Below are 17,169 nucleotides of genomic sequence, written 5' to 3' on the forward strand. Positions count from 1 at the left end.
CACTTGCAGGCAGAGGCAAAGCTACAAAAATCATCTACTGTCTAAAAACCTATGGTTCTCACTATGTGTGCCACTTAAACACTGCCTGAAGATTTGAAAGCCATCTGAAGAACAAAAATTGAAGAAATTCTTTACTTGTGCTTGAGCTGCAGTAGTTGACTCCATGATACTGTGAAATTTTAAAAGTGATCTATTTAACCCAGACCAGGTAGTTTTGGTGCCTAAAGCACAGCTGGTGTCATTAGTTTGTGGGAGCATATCAGTCATGAAGACCTGAATGCAGATGCTAAAAGCAAACTGATTGAGCTACAAACACACCTTTGATTAGGTTGATGCGATGTCCAGAAAATATAAAGATCCACAGGAAAGAAACAGCAGGAAAGGAGCAGACAAGAAGGATAAACAGAGGAGCAAAAGAGACACTAAGAGAAAGACTGAGTGGAAAGATTGGACTGTTTATTCACAGTAAGGGTAACTGGGAGGGTGGAAACCAGAGGGTAATGAGACACAGCTGAAGTTAGTCTAGACAATGGAACAAGGCAAGACAGTGTACCACACAGAGACAAATAACTGCCAAATTAAAGCAATGAAACTGAAACAAGGACACAAATGAACCCTAACCCTATTCTTTAATGCTCATGCAAGACAAAAGTGCCACAGAGGTGCAACCAAAGCTCCATAAACACAAACAGTAACTTAAACTAACAAGAACTGAAGGCTTATAATAAATAATGCTAACTATGAGTAAAACTAAAAATTAAGAAAACCTAAAACCAAACAGACCAGAAACAGATCATAAATTTTGGATTCACACCTTCTTCTTAAACAGTCCTTTGTTGCTAATTTTTCAGCAGGTGTTTGTGGGAGTCTGTTAAGTAAAATGATACTGATGTGCTTTTCAGCTTTTAAAAATCCTTTCTGTTTGGAATTTATTTCTCCCCAATTCTTGAAAGGTCTCACCAACATCAGAGTGTGAAAGTTTTAGATCTAGGAGTCTTATTAGGCCCTTTAAAGACCAAAACCTAACATCTGCTCTTCCTGGAGAGAAACACTCGTCACATAATAGGAAACTAAGACAAAAAGTTTAGTTACTGTATATATTTCCTCACATTGTGCCAAACTGTTTATTTGTTAATTGGTAGAATAAACTTATAGCATTCTTGGTCATATCTAACTCTGTTAAGGTAGAAAATTAGTGTATCTAAGTTGGATTTAAATAGATTCTTTTTTGTTATTGTATCTTGAAACCCTTTACTGGTGAGATCATATGGGGTTATAATAATACTATAGACACATCTATCCATCCAAACATAAATTGGTGCTGTATACTTTGATGCAATGAAATGTTGAATTGTAAAGCCTGGTCTTTGATGAGTATTATAAAAATACTGTTGAGACAAGCTTATTTTCATGCAGAAATCTTTCAGGAGTTGTCAGTAGTATGAAACACAAATACATGTATTATGTGAGATGCAGCATATCAAGAATAACAAAGCTATACGTAAATTCTATAAGTTCTTAGGATGTCTCGTTATCCAATTTTCTTCATCTTTCAGATAAGAACACAGTGAATTCTGTACTATCACCAAGCAGCTAGGCTGTCCTTGAGACTCTCTGAAGAAAAATAAACTGTAGGTCCAAGGACCTGTTTCTCAAATGATTATTATGTGATGTACACATGCTATGAATACATTTTCTATTTTAACTCTACCATTTCTACTCTACCCGCAATTCATGCTTCTGGCCCTGAACTCTACTGCCATTGGTGCTATTTACCTTTTTAAAGATATTATCCATGAATATACAATAAACTGTTACTAGGCAACTGTACAAACAATACTTAAAATACTAGAAGCTCACATTTTACATTTGCCGTCTTTAAACTGCTAAATTATAGGAAGACAGTGCTGCTGTCCCACAGCAAACAGAGCTAAATACTGTATTTCCCGTTTCGTGGTTATAGCGGGTTGCCACTTGGGTGGGTGTTTGGATAACAAAACACCCACTGAGAGCCGATGGAGTCTTGCAGCTGGAAAGCAGACCCGCGAGCAAACTATTTACACAAGATAATGACTTCATTTTCTCCTTCTTGAAATATCCAACCCCTGTGAACAACTGGCTCTTTAGATAAAAAATGAAGCATGACTCTACAACTGCTCGGCCCATTTTTCCCTTTATATTGATCCAGGGCCTCATTTTCATTCACAGTTTAGTTGAAAGCCAGTCTAAAATGTGTAAACCAGTATAAACTGCGTTCTTCCAGTCATCTTTAAACGGAACCACTGCAAGGACAAAGAAATGCCTAGTTGCATGGTTGGCTGTAGGTCTGCCCTCCTCACCTGTAGAAACCTTAAGCAGGAAAAGTGGTTCTTTCATCTTTAGATGTTATTCAGACTGTGTTACCTTAAAACAGTTAAGTCACTCTACATAATACTGTCTAAAGATGGTCTAAAGTGAAAGACACTACATACATACATAATCAGATATTATGTACAGTGCTGTGAAAAAGTGTTTGCCCCTCTCTGATGTCTTATTTTTTGCAGTTTTGTCACACTTACATGTTTCAGATTAAACAAATAAAATATAAAACACAAGTACATACAAAAGGCAGTTTTTAAATGATGATTTGATTTGTTAATGAAAAAAAAAACTACCCAACCTACCTGGACCCATGTGAAAAGGTAATTCCACATAAATCTAATAACTGGTTATGCCACCCTTGGCAGCGAGAACTACTATTAAGCATTTGTGATAAGTTCAAATAAGTCTTTCATATCTCTGTGGACCTGTTTAAGGTCATGCCAAAGCATCTCAATTTGGCCAGGCCACTATGAAACCTTCACTCTTGGAGTAATTTTGCTAGGCTGGCTACTCCTGGGAAAGTTCACCACTATTCCAATTATTTTTTATTTTACCTATGGCCAGGCAAGGTTGGATAGCATTTTTTCCTTTAATAAATGAAATCATCTAAAAACTGCACTATGTACTTATTTGGGTAACTTTGTTTATTATTAAAATGTGATTATTGATCTGAAACATTTAAATGTTTAAATCAAGTTTGGTAAAAATACTTTTTCAGAGCCCTGTAAATTCACAGAAACAGCAGTAGTAATAAAAAGAAATATAGCCAAGTTAGCACTAACCTGCAGTAGGTGTAAAGGTAGGGCTGGCGGATCGCCTGCAGGGGAGCCCAGATGATGAAGCCCAGCAGAGCAAAGGGCAAGGAGGCGAGGAGGAGGAGCAGGTAAAGGGGTGCGGAGATCAGCACACATAACGTGAGGAAGGAGCAGGGGTCCTGGGAGCGCTGTCGCTTCTCCAGCGAGGTGGCCACACAGGAGGCCAGGAGCCGGTCCAGGAACCAGTAACAGGGAAACACCAGGCTCCACGACAAGCCATCCAAGAAGTGCAGACAGGCACTGGAATACGGGGTGATGTGGAGGACCATCTCTTTCCTTCTTCTCTCTCTTTCTGTCTGTCACTTTCTCCTCACCTTGCACGCCCACATACACTATAATCAATCACAAAATCTCTTCCACTGATTACATAAGCAGAAATAAATGAAAAAAGATCAGACTCAAATGTAGACCCTCCCCCATTCCTTGGAGAAAGGAACACTACATGGTTTGGATGATTTCTATCTTCACAGGAAAGCTTATCTCAGTCTTGCTGCCCCTCCCTCAGTAATTACACCCTCCACAGGAGGGGTCAAGGAGCGCAGTCTCGAGGTAGGCAGTTGCCATGATGAAAGCTATTCCCTTGATGACGGATCTATGATTGCGAGGACTCAAGCCACCTCTGGAGGGGGTATCCACTCAACATCAGCATTTCCTCCAAACCTGAAGAAAGAAGCACATCGATAGAGGAAAGGCGGGAGAGAAGGAAAAAGAAGCAGGCGATCAGTAATTGACTTTATTCCACTGGGAGCGAAACTCATACATGTCAGAATGACTGTAATTGCATAATAACTGCACGTCCCCACGGAGGCTTGTAAGCCTGCAGGCAAAATTATTTACTGTAGTTTTTCTCATCTAACAAGAAGAAAGAATAATGTATGACAGCGAGTACGACATACTCCTGACAACACCGGATTATAGGAAGTATTTTTTTTGAAGCTATTTCAGAAGTCAAGCAGTTGATCAGACTGTGGTCATACTATCATACAGGTTAAATGGTGGCAACTGCACACGATAGTCAATTGGATGTACAGAAGGAGCAATCAGCTGATGTGGCTTGGCACTAAAATCAGCTGATTTGCATGGATAGCAGCTAAACTTGAGTTTGTAGCCTGCTTACACTTAAGTTGCATCTACACTGGAAGTGATTTGTTTATCGGACATCGCTTTGAAGCTACCGGCAGGTCGCTTACGGACATTCCAGTTACATAGAAAACAACTTTATGTATTTACTACCAGGTCATGAGCCAATCAATGGCATTTGTCTTTCTCATTGGTAGCTGTTTCAGTCACTCGCCTGCAAGTTTAGAAAAGTTTTTCTCGGGTCTGGCCCACTTTTCTTGTTAGCAGTGCTGCAGCAACAGTTCCACTTAAAAGTGTTGTGTTTGATTCTGAAAAGATAACACATTTATATTCCTCATGGAAAAGTCAGTGTATACAAAAAAAGGAGAAAAGGTGACTTGCATTTGAGTATTTCAGAACATAAATATTATATAAACTAAAGAGTTGAAAGATATGATGATATTAACGACTACAAAGCTCCTGAAGGTGAAACAAAGAGCACACACAAATCCACTACCACGGAAATTTTTAGCCCGCAGTGTTTAAATAATTTAAAGTCTATGTTTAAATAGGAGAAGGGCTGCAGAAACAGCTCATCGTGGAATCAGTAATTGTTGTCACAAAAAGGTAACACAATGGAAAGGACATTAACCACGTCGTTCTTCCTGTCTGCAGATGACTTAACCAGAAATTCCAACCCTAAATGCTTTTTAACCAACTTTAATATCAACACTGGCAACAGAGGGAAGAGAATCAATCCCACCGACATGAATAAGTAATGACTAGATTAATTCATTCATGTCAACAGGCGAGTTTAGGAAGACAAAGAGAGTGCTGACCTTGGTGTAACATCATATGCCCAGCAGAGAAGGGCAGTGGAACAACCCATGCTTTTGAATGAACCTTGTCTCATTTGCTGTGCAACAAGAGAATATAAACTTGCTGAAACCCTGGAGAAATGCTGTGTGGATATTATACTCACAATCCATATTAAAGCAGAAAGTAGGTAAAGCAATTCTGACAAAGCTCACCAAATCAATGAAACTTTTCATTCTGTATTTGGACTGTATAATCACACCTCCACAGTGGTCCAAAGACAGCACAGGCTGTCACGTATTCATCTTTCTTTTTGTCACAGGTCTGCTTTTTTTAATCTATTTAGGATAGAAGACTTTCCAGCAAAACATGTCTGTGGGAGCTGTTTGTCACCACCGTCTACTATTTTCTCCCAAAATGAAGCTCTTTTGTCAAACAGGCTCATTCTTTGAATAGGACATCTCTCTCAGAATTACCTCCTCCTCCATCCTTGTAATCTTCTTGTGTACGGTCGATACCTTTGTATACCGTAATGATTCATGTTATGACAGAGGAGCCGCCTGTGCTACTACTTGCTGACTTCCTGCTGCGATGGTTGACCTGAAAAGATATAAAGAGATGACCTGCTGACTCACCAGTGGGCATAAGGGGCAGATGACGGCAGTGTTTTACTGACTGTCTTTAAGTCTAACATCTGGAGGTCCACACTTCAATTCTCACTGGACATATGGAGAAAAGCGGTAGCACTTTTTGGGGTTAACCTTTGCAGCACTTTTTTTCTTTGGACAGCCATAAACTAAGCATTACATCTCAAAACTGTGAGCTAACCTGTCCATAGGCTGAATGGCACCGGTGAGGCACTGACTGACAGGTGTACTGAGAAAGGCGACTTTAGCCATTATTTGCTAGTCACTGAACAGGACCCATCTTCCTTGGTTTTGTTTTTGATGATTATGTGATAAATAACGTGACCTTCAGTACTGTAGAGCATATTTCTAGTATTTTTGTACTGTTCACTCAAAAACCAGTGGGTGACATCCCTGTGGCATCTTGTATGTCTGGTTAACTATGGTTTAAAGTGAGTTGATATGATTATATTTTGAAATAACAAGCAAAGTGAAACGATTTATTATGCTCCAAACACTAGATTTCCATATCTATATTTAGTTCACTTACTCAAAAAAGCAAGCAGACAGAAGATAGCACCCTCACCCCTTTTCATCCATCCATCATTCATCCATCTATCATCATCCATCCATCCATCCATTCATTATTTATCCATCTATCATCCACTGACCCATCCTTCATTTATCCATCTATCTATCCATGGACTGGTAAATGGTAAATGTTTCTTATAATGACAAATGATTCTTATATAGCGCTTTTCTACTCTCGTGGAGTACTCAAAGCGCTCTATACAACACGCTGCATTCACCCATACACACAAGCACTGTTGTCTATACTTTTCAGTGCTTTCTAACTAACATTCATACACATTTATACTTCGATGGATGCATCGGAGAGCAAGTGGGGGTTAGTATCTTGCCCAAGGATATTTGGCATGCAGACTGGGGAGCCAGGGATTGAACCACAAACCTTATGATCAGCAGCTGACCTCCTCTACTCCCTGAGCTACAGCCACCCAAACCCATCCATCATGTATCCATCTCTATCCATCCATCCATCCATCCATCATTCATCCATCTGTCATCCATTGAAGATGGATGACAGACTCATTGAAGAGGTATGATTTTAGTCAACCAAACTTTTTAAACCTTGTAATGTTACAGCAAACATTACAACACTGTTTACTGTATTTTTAAGATACATGACAGAAGGTAATAATTTCATTGTTCTCAAGTATTGATGAAACTCTGATATGCATTTAGAACAAGCAGAAGGAAGAGCAAGCAGAGAGTGAATTAACAAAAAGGAAGCAAACAGACAGCTTACCCCCTGCACATAAACTCTAATCCAGACAAATTCACTCATTGCACTGACTCCATGCCGCCTGGCATTTAAGCTGCAATTTGCAGCCGGTGCTCATTAAAATGTGCTATTTATGGCTGCTCGTTTTAGGTTTCAGGAAGAAAAAAATACATGGATAATTCAAAACTCACTCATGCAAGAAAATCCTCTCAGTACTCTGTGCCAGACTTGCTCATGTTCGAATTCAGATTCATCAGCCTCTCACTGGCATAAGCAAGTCAATATTAGCAGGTTTAAGTATCACAACTCAACTCCAAACAATTAAATATTAACAGTTGCATAATAAAACTCAAGCAGCACAGCTAGAACGAGAGGTGCATGTACGACAGTTATACAGAGAAAGTTACAGTCTACAGCAGTTTATATGAAGAGATGCTGGTGTGCCAATACAATGAACACAGAAATCATGACGTTCAAAAACTCCATCAGTAAATTATGATGATAGTGCTGTGTAATGATGATTAGAACAGGTATTTTCTGGCTTTAAGTTTGTATCATAATTATACCTCACACAGATAAAGACAATGTGATTTTATGTAAAAATGGTGTTATTATCACCTGTGGGGAGATTAATGCTCTTTCGATTGGATCCAACAGAGCACCAGGATCTTAAAAAAAAAAAAAAAAGTAAGAGAAAATTAGCAACTAAAAACGCTCATTCATTTCAAAGAAGGAGGTTTTTGTGCCGCATGTTTTCATTTGTTTGTTTCTAATCTTCACATTTTTTTTTTCCTGCTGCAAAATGACCTTGATGGTTGCTTGATGGTGATTACAGCTCACAAAATGTGTGTCTATACGTCTGCATGTACCCTCTATCCTCAAACACTGTCACACATACAGCGATTATCAACATCTACATTTTTTTTCAAGCATTTATTAGAAATTCCAATCATTTTGATTTTCCTTCATATTATGCTCATTTCATTCCCTTTAAATGCAATTTTAAAATCTCTGGTTGCATTTTCTTCCTACGTCACTTAATGAGCACCAAAATTTGAACCAGCAACACAATTTTATTCAATGAATTATATAATGACTTGAAAAAGTGCTGGAAGTCTGGAAAAGACTCCCATAAGGTGGGTTTGAGATTGATAAGTAAAGACTTAAATGAACACCATAGGAATTAGTTTTAGTCGATAACTAAAGTATCCGCACTGGCTCGATTAGTCAACCTGGAAGTCAACCTTTAACTCCACTGCAGTCTTTGGTCATTGTATTCTTCTTTTTTGCCCCTTTAAGCGTTAGAACCCTCAATCCCACGGCCTTTAAAAGCTTCCACTTCCCTCAGCTTCTGTGTGGAGTTTACCTTTTGAAAGCTGCATCGACGACCACACCCAGAAAAACAAACCTCAGTCACAGCTGATAGATCAACGAGCACAAACCGTCACATTTGGCCTTATCAGGGGAAGCTCAGCGGTGCATAATTTATAGCCAAATACGTCGCCTTGCAGGAAGAGACAGAAATACAGTGACGGAAAAACAACAGCGACAACGTCAGCAGACACACACACGTAGGAAACACACACACGTTAAGGCACAGGCACACAATATAAAAAAAAAGGTATACATATGGAGTTAGATATTCTGTACATGTAGTAAGTCAGCTTGTACTGCAGATAAATCCTTTGTTAGGGGAGCTGATGTCTGCTAATTAGCACTTCTGTTTGTTTCTAAAATCCTGCTGCCGCCGAGATTTCACCAGAGGATCAATGTCGACTAATGAGGACAAATATTATATCTGTATTTTTATCTCTCGCTCAGGAAAGCTTGAATTTACACAACCCCCCTTGTGTTTAATGACACTGCTCAACTCTCACTTAAATAAAATCTAGAAAATCAATTTTTGCTCCATTACAGGCTGCAGAGGCAGGTGGCAGAGGTCAGGTGGCCAAGCAGCTGAATCATTTTAATTGATCAGCGTTGCAAGGATGTTTTTGTGCTATGGGCCAGAACAATATGAAATAAACCAGGGATCAGTAATAAAGCCTTCAGTTCAGCTTTGTTTTAGAGGTGCTTCATATGAGATGCTGTCTATAAGGGGGAAACCAGGGATAGCAGAAAGAGATGCAAGCCGCTGATGACAGATCATTTCCTGTTCCCCTTCAGACTCTGAATTTTAAACTGTGCTTGAAGGAACAGAAAACGCATTCAAATCATAACATGTTTATATTTTCACCATACTGCTGCCTTTCACAGACCTGTACATGACTTTCATGATACAGGCTCTGAAATTATGAGCTTGTGGCTTTTTTTTCTGAGCTGCTCGATGGTCAGGTTTCTTTCTATATGTATTTTGAATAAAGCCACATTATTAGGTGAACTGGTTGTATTTTCAACCACTATTTAGTTGGTTTAAGTAACTGTGGGTTACCATTATCTGCACAGATTATTATTTTTGCAACATTAACTAAGTGGAGAATATGGGTTCGTTGAAATGCGACTGACAAAGTATAAATGATGATTTTTTGTTTCTCTTTGTGAATTCAATCAGTAGGAGGCAGCTGAAGTAGAATCAATATGTTTTTACATAAGGCCAAAGTCGACCATTATAAACTGAAAGTCGAGCAATCTACATGTTATTAAACAGCACTTTGTTCGTGGTGCTATTTTTTGTGCTCATTCTGTTTGCAATGTGAGTCAAACACAGGAATTTGATCCACAGCAAGGTGTGACCAGCAAACGAACAGCTTCTGCACAGTTGTTTTTGTTTTTAGACGTTATAATAGACACTTTAACAACATTAAACATGCTGCACTTTAAAAAGCTAATTCCCCGTTTGGCTAGGTTACCAAAATATTTTAGTTTTATGATGTTGTTTGTAAAAATCGAATGTTTTGCACTGTGGAGTTGCTCCGCTATTAAACATGTCACTGTGGCAGCGATCTGCTTTCTGTCATTCAGTATCGGGTTTATATGAGGTACACATACGCGTTTATGATGGCACCTGAATTTGTGGGTCAGAGAACCAAAACAAGCACTAAAAAATTCTAACAAACAGTTGATCATTACTGTTGACGTCTTTTGTGTTAAAATAGTCGTTTAACCTGCTGTTTAATGTAAAAAATGTGGACTAATGCACCTTCCAAATCTGGCTGTAAAAAAAAGGGGGAAGGTACATCTTGACCCTGACCGCAATATCCAGCTGAAAATATGAACTGTCGTACCAAACACACAACAGTTATGGTTATTTTCATAACTATAACCATTTAAAATGACTTTATTAATTTCTGTGCCAAAGGATAAACTATGTGACCTCGATTATTTTTTTACTAAAGTGGCTTTTTAAACTATTTAGCGCCTCTTGCCATTAATGAATCATCGCCGAGTGCCCTGTTTTACATTAGAGAGATGAAAACTTGCAGCAAGAGTGCAATGTCAACACAACGCGATGAGTGGTGCTTTAATCAGAGAGCAGTGTGGGAGTTTATCCCTTAATGAGACAAAAACAATGACACTTCAAAATTACCTTCATTCATTTACATACATAATCATCCATGCCATTAAAATAAGGCAAAATACCATTTATGACGCAATGTGGGGGATACTTGGAATAATATCAGGACTAAATTTTGATATTTTCTTTGTTGTTTTCTTCTCCCTGGCTTCACGAAGCCAATATGATGCAGGAAAAGCGACACTGTAAAGTAATGTAGCTTTAGAGTACAGCTACAGCTAACAATTTCTCCAATCACACGCTCAAACAATCACCTAATAGGATGTGCAGCTCGCTGTACTGTGAGCTCATTAGGACGCTCTGATTGACAGCCAGGATGTCAGTGATAAATGGATATGTCAGCTTGGGAACTGCAGTTTGCTAAAGTTCACTCAGAGAGCTTCATTTCAGAGAATTCCCCCCTCAGCCCCGATCAATATCGTCTGTCTGGATAAACAGGAGAAAAACTATGTGCGAGCGCCAGCAGTCGGCGTGGACAATATGGAAGGTCAATAATGTCGTGTTCACTTGTGATTGCTCAAACTCATCAGCAGTATGTGTGCGTGACGTGTCGGTGCATGTGTAGTCTGTGTGAGGCGCAACCCACTGTGCTTTTGTTGTTTGAGTGAATACTGATGTGTCGGATGATTACAAACTGGTACTGAATCACAGGTCTGGGGATTCAAGGAAATATGAGCAAACCCCCTTAAAGAGGCTAAAAAACAACCAAAATGAGACCCATAAGAGACATAAATATAGAAAATCAGCAGGAACATTGGCAACAGGGATTCAAATCACCAAAATAAGCCAGCAGTTCCAATAAAGAATAAATAAAACAAGTAAATATTTTTAAAGGAGGTAAATAACAGATGAAAACGTGTAAAATTCCAATTAAATGACTTAAAAATCTACATGATCACATTAAAGTGTATGTTTAAGCATTTCTTATGTGATACCCGGCAGCAATAACAATTATTTGTAGTCATTTCTGCAGTGTTTGGATTAGAATACCAAATATAGTCCCTCCTTAGTTTGGAGATTATATCCTCTGAAATCTAGGAACTATTCAGGATTCAATTCCCAATCCACCTTTATATACTGTAACACCAATTCATTACAAAAATCTTGTCATTCATCTTTATATTACAAGGTGATGAGAGAAAATCTTCAACAATGAGATGACCCACAAAGCAACCACATTACCCGCCTTCACAACATTAACCCTGGATGATGAAAAGTGATGCTTGCATTTCCAGGTGACCCTCAGTGACGCTTTTTCCATAAACTTGTTACTTGAATCTAAAGGGTGCATGCCTGAGACATGACCAACCTTGACAGAACCTTGTCAGCATTTGACATCTGGGGTGTCAGACCGGGCTGACACAAAAGAAGATGCCACTTACTGCCATGGACAGTATAGATGAAGGGGGCTACTTTGATCCCAGGTTGTAAGACCAGCCTACCCTGTTGCTAGAATTCTCCCTTGTGAAACATATGGCCAAGATTTACAAAATGAAACTTGGTATGACCCAAAATGAGTGACTGAGACCATAAACTCAGCAGCAAAGTGTTTACATATGTAAAGTCAGAGCCATTTTCTCAAACTTCTATAAGAAATCATTTTGGAACCACAGCTGTTGCCCCTGCTGGCCATTAAATTAGATTAATTAGGTTTAACAGACTTTTCAGATCCAGAAACTACGTACAACTTTTATCTATGATTACTGCAAAGACACAAAAAGGAGACACAAAATATTGACAAATGGGGACAATATGACCTATATTTTACCCAAAGTGACCTAAATTGACACACGAAGCATCAAAAACAGATGTAAAACACACAATCAGAAAGATATACAATATGAGCAGCAAAAAGAAAAAAGACAAATGACAAATGAATAAAATGAGAAAAAATGTGACAAAAAGATGTAAAACAGTCCAAAGTTTTGCCCTCAAACCCACCGTAATGACCTAAAATATTAAATCAAACCAAAATCTGAAAAAGCTGAAGCAAAACCTCTGAAAAACAAACCGTTTATGACACGCACAGGTACAAAAAGACATCATTGGTCTGTGTGCTGTGCAGGTCTTACAATCAGGACTGTGTTTTTACACATCTGTGCTCATTTGGGACGGTTATTTTCTAATCCATCTGTGATTGTTGGGCAGCACGGTGTGGTGCGGCAGCTGAATGGAGCCTATCAGTGATAAATGCCCTTTTGATATTTAGGCGAAAGAATAGAGCTCTGAGTGACACACAAGGACAACACACACGCACATCCACTACACAAACAGCTCAGGGGTCTGTGGTGAAGAAATAGTGATAGGAGAAATAAAGCCATCTGGCAGAAACTAAAATAGTGTTGGAGTGCACATCAGAGCGATTACACCCTTCGTGCATCTACGCATCTTTTAATTTTCCTCGCTGTCACTCGTTTGTCTCATCTTTGTCCTCTGTGCTCATTTCCTGCTTCTGGTTCTCACACACAGCAGCCTGTGCAGGACCAGCACTCGATTCAGCGAGTGCCACACAAACGCAGACACACAGGAGCATGCAAAGGCCAGTGACGTCGCTCTGCTCACAGCATGCTCCAGGGAGTGCTGTTGTCATGGTGACCTAGTCACATGCACTTAGTAACTGTACTACTGTGGCTGCCTGTCACTGTACAGGGAGCACAGATATGACACAGCTTCCACTCTCACATACATGCTGAAGCCTCTTATATAATGCGGGGGGGGGGGCAGTTTATTTGCTCGTGTTTCATGGCCCATCAGACGCTATAATAGAGGCAAGTAATACCCAAGTCACACGTTTTGCCCTGGATGATGGTTTTCCAATCAATTAAGAACTGCGGCTACATGTTTCTATCAACAGCAAAGCAATCTAGGCTGAAATCGGGCCTTTGGGAAGAGTTGGGCAGAACAACAACTCCCATGAGCGCCCTGACTTTTCTTCTGGACTCGATAAACCGTCAAATTATTTATAATCAGCGGGAGGAGAGCCTGCAGCTGATAACCTCAATAATTCACAGCAGCATTACAGTATAGCTGATCTTAGGAACTTCACATGTGTGCCTTTGTGTGACACATTTATGTAGAGAACAGTGAAAAAAGCTTTTACTTCTGGAAGTTAAGTGTTTTCAAAATAAGGCAGTGAATATAAGATTGCAATACTATGAATGTGGGACTTGTGTTGGACTTATGTTCAGGCATAGCTTGAGGAAGGATTTTAGAGTACTTTAAAGCTCACTTTTACCTTCTTTCTCGCAAATTTAGAACCATTTGAAACTAGTTTGGGATGATTTTTACTGTTTTACTAGTTTGGGGTTTTTAACCCCTGATTTTGCTTTCAAGACATCGACATCGACATTAGGAATGGACTCTTGTTAAAGTGGTTTGGGAGCTGATTTCTGACTGGATTTGAACTGTTTTGATTGGGTTTTGGACTTGATTTGCACCACTTTTAGGCTGGATTTGGAGGTGGTTTCAGAATGAATTTAATTGATTGTCCCATCACGTTTAGACTGGCTTTGGACATAAAATGTGGGTATTTCAGAAAGTTTGACTTAAGAATTACTGCACTTGATTTTGGAGAACATTTTGCACTTTTACACTTGTTTTTGATAAAATTGAAACTGATATTAGATCTTGTTTTCGATTGATCTGAGGCTTTTATTGAACCTGAACTCGGTCAGTTGCAGACTTGCAACAGTATTTTCATGGCTTTTAACTTCATTGTTGTTTAATGTAAATCTCAGCCTGATTTCATGATCTTCAGATCAGGTCACTGTGGGAACCAGACCACCCTTGTTCGCTAGTGGCTGATGACAGTTTTTGATGACTGTGGTTTGGACCACTGGATTTTGCCCTACGGCAGAATGAAGTCAGAGGTCTTGTTGGTACTGCATGATTATGCAGTTTCATTTAAACAGCGTCCCATCACTGTTTTCCATAGCAGGTTTTCGGAGTTTCACTCTTTCCCTGAAAATGTTTTCAACAATGCTTTGAGACACAGAAAAGGTGAAAAGAAAAGATCTAAGAGAGAAAGAAAAAGAACAAAAAAAGGAACCAAGATCTGTGAAGACATAATGCCAAGATTCCTCAGTTTATCTCAGTTTATCTTGTAGCCCAACTGCCAGGTACTATCACACTATCACAGGTATTGCACTTTGTCCCTTGACTGCCTGTTGCACAGATATTAGTGATGAGTGTTAAAGGTTTAATTTTCCCACTTTCTGTCTTGTCAAATTGAAAACGTCTCCTGCACTTCACAAATTTATGATTATCTTAAGCTATCAAGAGATCTCCCCGTTGTCATTCCGTTGTTGTGTCTCTTTTCTCAGTGCAATTGTGCTGCTGTAACATGGTTAGTTGGAGACATATAATACCATCACTATGAGGTACACTAGAATCAGCAGGGTAATTTGATCAGGGCCCGCTGCCACCTGCTCTTGAGCAACATTTCAGCTCTCATGATAGCAAATGAACTGGGCAAGGCTGGCTCAGATCAGCAGGTTTGTTTTTTGATTTGTAATTCTGAACATTCAGCTCCTGGCATTGGAAACGCTGCAAACATGAGATATGAGGAGGACAGTAACCGTTCAGATGCATACAAAAGCTTCTGAAAGCACCACTGCAGACAGCCAACGGTCCACGCTTTCAGCAACAGCTTGGACCAAAAATGAAAGCAAACAGAATATTCATAACAGTTGCATAAAAAAGTCTGCTTTTGGAAACACTCAGCAGTAACATAAACATATATCATTTGGAGTAAATGGGTTGGAACATCACCACGATGGTCCTTCGGCAGAGTGACACTATAGCTTTTATTTTAACCCGTGACCTTTTGTTTCATGTCGTCCTCTCCTTCATGTCTGGCTCTCCCACATTTACCATCTCTCTTTTCAGTAGATGATCTAATAAATCGCTGTGCAGAGCAGCGCACACTCACCTCTGGACTTTTACATAACACAAAGGCTGCTATTGGAGCCTCTCTGCCATTAACCTGCCTTTGATTTAGGGCCCACATCAGTGTGTCATCAACTGTGTATGATGGCAACTGTGACTTTTAAGCACAGCAGAATACTATGCAGTGAAGTACAGTGATATTTTTACTTACTACAAACTGCATCCACATTGTAAAATTTGTTTTCAATGCTAAAGTTTAAAAATGCATTTTTATGAGGATTATAAAAATGGCAAAAATGTTTAATGTTAATCCCATGTTAACATTTTATGATTGCTACACAATCACAACTCTTTTAATGTTTTAAGCACTGCCAAAACGAATGGGCAAACAACAAAAATGTACAGAAGGATGAAAGTTCATAGAGCGATCATTATTCTAACTGACATCTAACACATACAGCGTAGGTAAGGTCGAATCCAGTCAGCCACAACAATGATTAGCAGTAACGTTTTTGCTATAACATCACTGATCGGTTTCTGTGGTTTTGCAGGAATTTCCGTTCCTCACAGCTCGTGTACTGACAGAGTAGTTGGTCTGCCCTTTATTGAGGCATTCAGAGAATTATTGGCCCACTTTTTAATGTCCCAGCTGCCAGTGTCCATCTCTGTGCATGGCAAAAAGTTTATTTTCATTTCAGCCTCTTTTAAATTAGTTCCAGTACGTCATAAGCTTGACCTGATCAGGCTGCAGGGTTCCTGAACTTCAGCATCATAAACTGGCAGGTTTATTATACAACAGTGTGCTCACATGTCATGCATTTCCATTCACACCTTTTGTATGTGGGCTTTGTTACACAAATCTGTCTGGGGTTTGTCTTTGTTTCACCAGCTAAATGTAGAACAGGGCCGCTATCCACCAAAAAGCAGGTAAAGTGCACCTGACGCAGTTTTAACTGACATTACCAAGAACAGGAGAATGACGTAGTTTTAAAATTGCAATTAAATACATACAATAAATAAAATATTGACTACAATTTACTCTTCTCAACCATATAATCCATTTGCCAATGACGCAATGTGCTGAAAAAATATAACCAAGTAGTCAGTGGTGTCTGGCTAACTGCAGCTATCTCAGGCCTTAGCTTAAACTAGTTTCTCTGCATATTTCCAGATTTATTATCTTTAAAGTTTTCATGACTAAAAACTAGAAACAACTTTGTTGACTTTTTGTAAACAAATAAAAGGAGAATCAATTTGTTTTAGAGATAAAAATTAGTGCTAAACGATCGCTAGCTACGCTTAACAGCAAATCATCTGGAAATGTATGTGTTTATCCTTATTTAAGTTAAAATCCTTAATTTAAATTGATTAAAACAATTATTTACACTGATACTTGACACATTAGCTTTAATAAATATTAATAATATAAGTTAAAAAGAAACTATTATATATTTGTCATACATATGTTATATATTTTGGTCAAGATTTATGAAACTACAATCTTACATACGAGGTCAAATACTGTAGATGCAAATGTTCTTGGGAGCTATTTTGAACAGTTCTTTTTAAAGCATCTTTTAGATGCTCCTGAAATGTAATAATCATACAGATGCATACATGCAAATATAAATACACGGTGTTTGACAGGTTTGCAGGAAGTGAAGTAAGCTAATGTTAGCTTAAGCTAAAGTAAGAGGTAAGCTAGTACTAGCAGGTTAACATCCACTCGCCTGTGCACAATGTATTGTTTAAATGCCAAACACAGTCAATATACAGTCATTCACTTTC

The 17,169-nt window shown here is 38.9% G+C and overlaps 1 protein-coding gene across 1 annotated transcript in view; it reads right to left on the reverse strand.

The window, feature by feature from the left end:
• Positions 1-17,169, reverse strand: part of smpd3 (sphingomyelin phosphodiesterase 3) — an 88,837-nt gene that overhangs the window by 46,510 nt on the left and 25,158 nt on the right. Inside the window, exon 2 of the mRNA XM_039614386.1 lies at positions 3,144-3,836. Within this exon, the coding sequence (XP_039470320.1) occupies positions 3,144-3,445 (302 nt within the window). The 5' untranslated portion in view covers positions 3,446-3,836. The remainder of the gene's footprint in view (positions 1-3,143; positions 3,837-17,169) is intronic.

The sequence above is a fragment of the Oreochromis aureus genome, linkage group 7, assembly GCF_013358895.1.
Source record: "Oreochromis aureus strain Israel breed Guangdong linkage group 7, ZZ_aureus, whole genome shotgun sequence".
Lineage (NCBI taxonomy): Eukaryota > Metazoa > Chordata > Actinopteri > Cichliformes > Cichlidae > Oreochromis > Oreochromis aureus.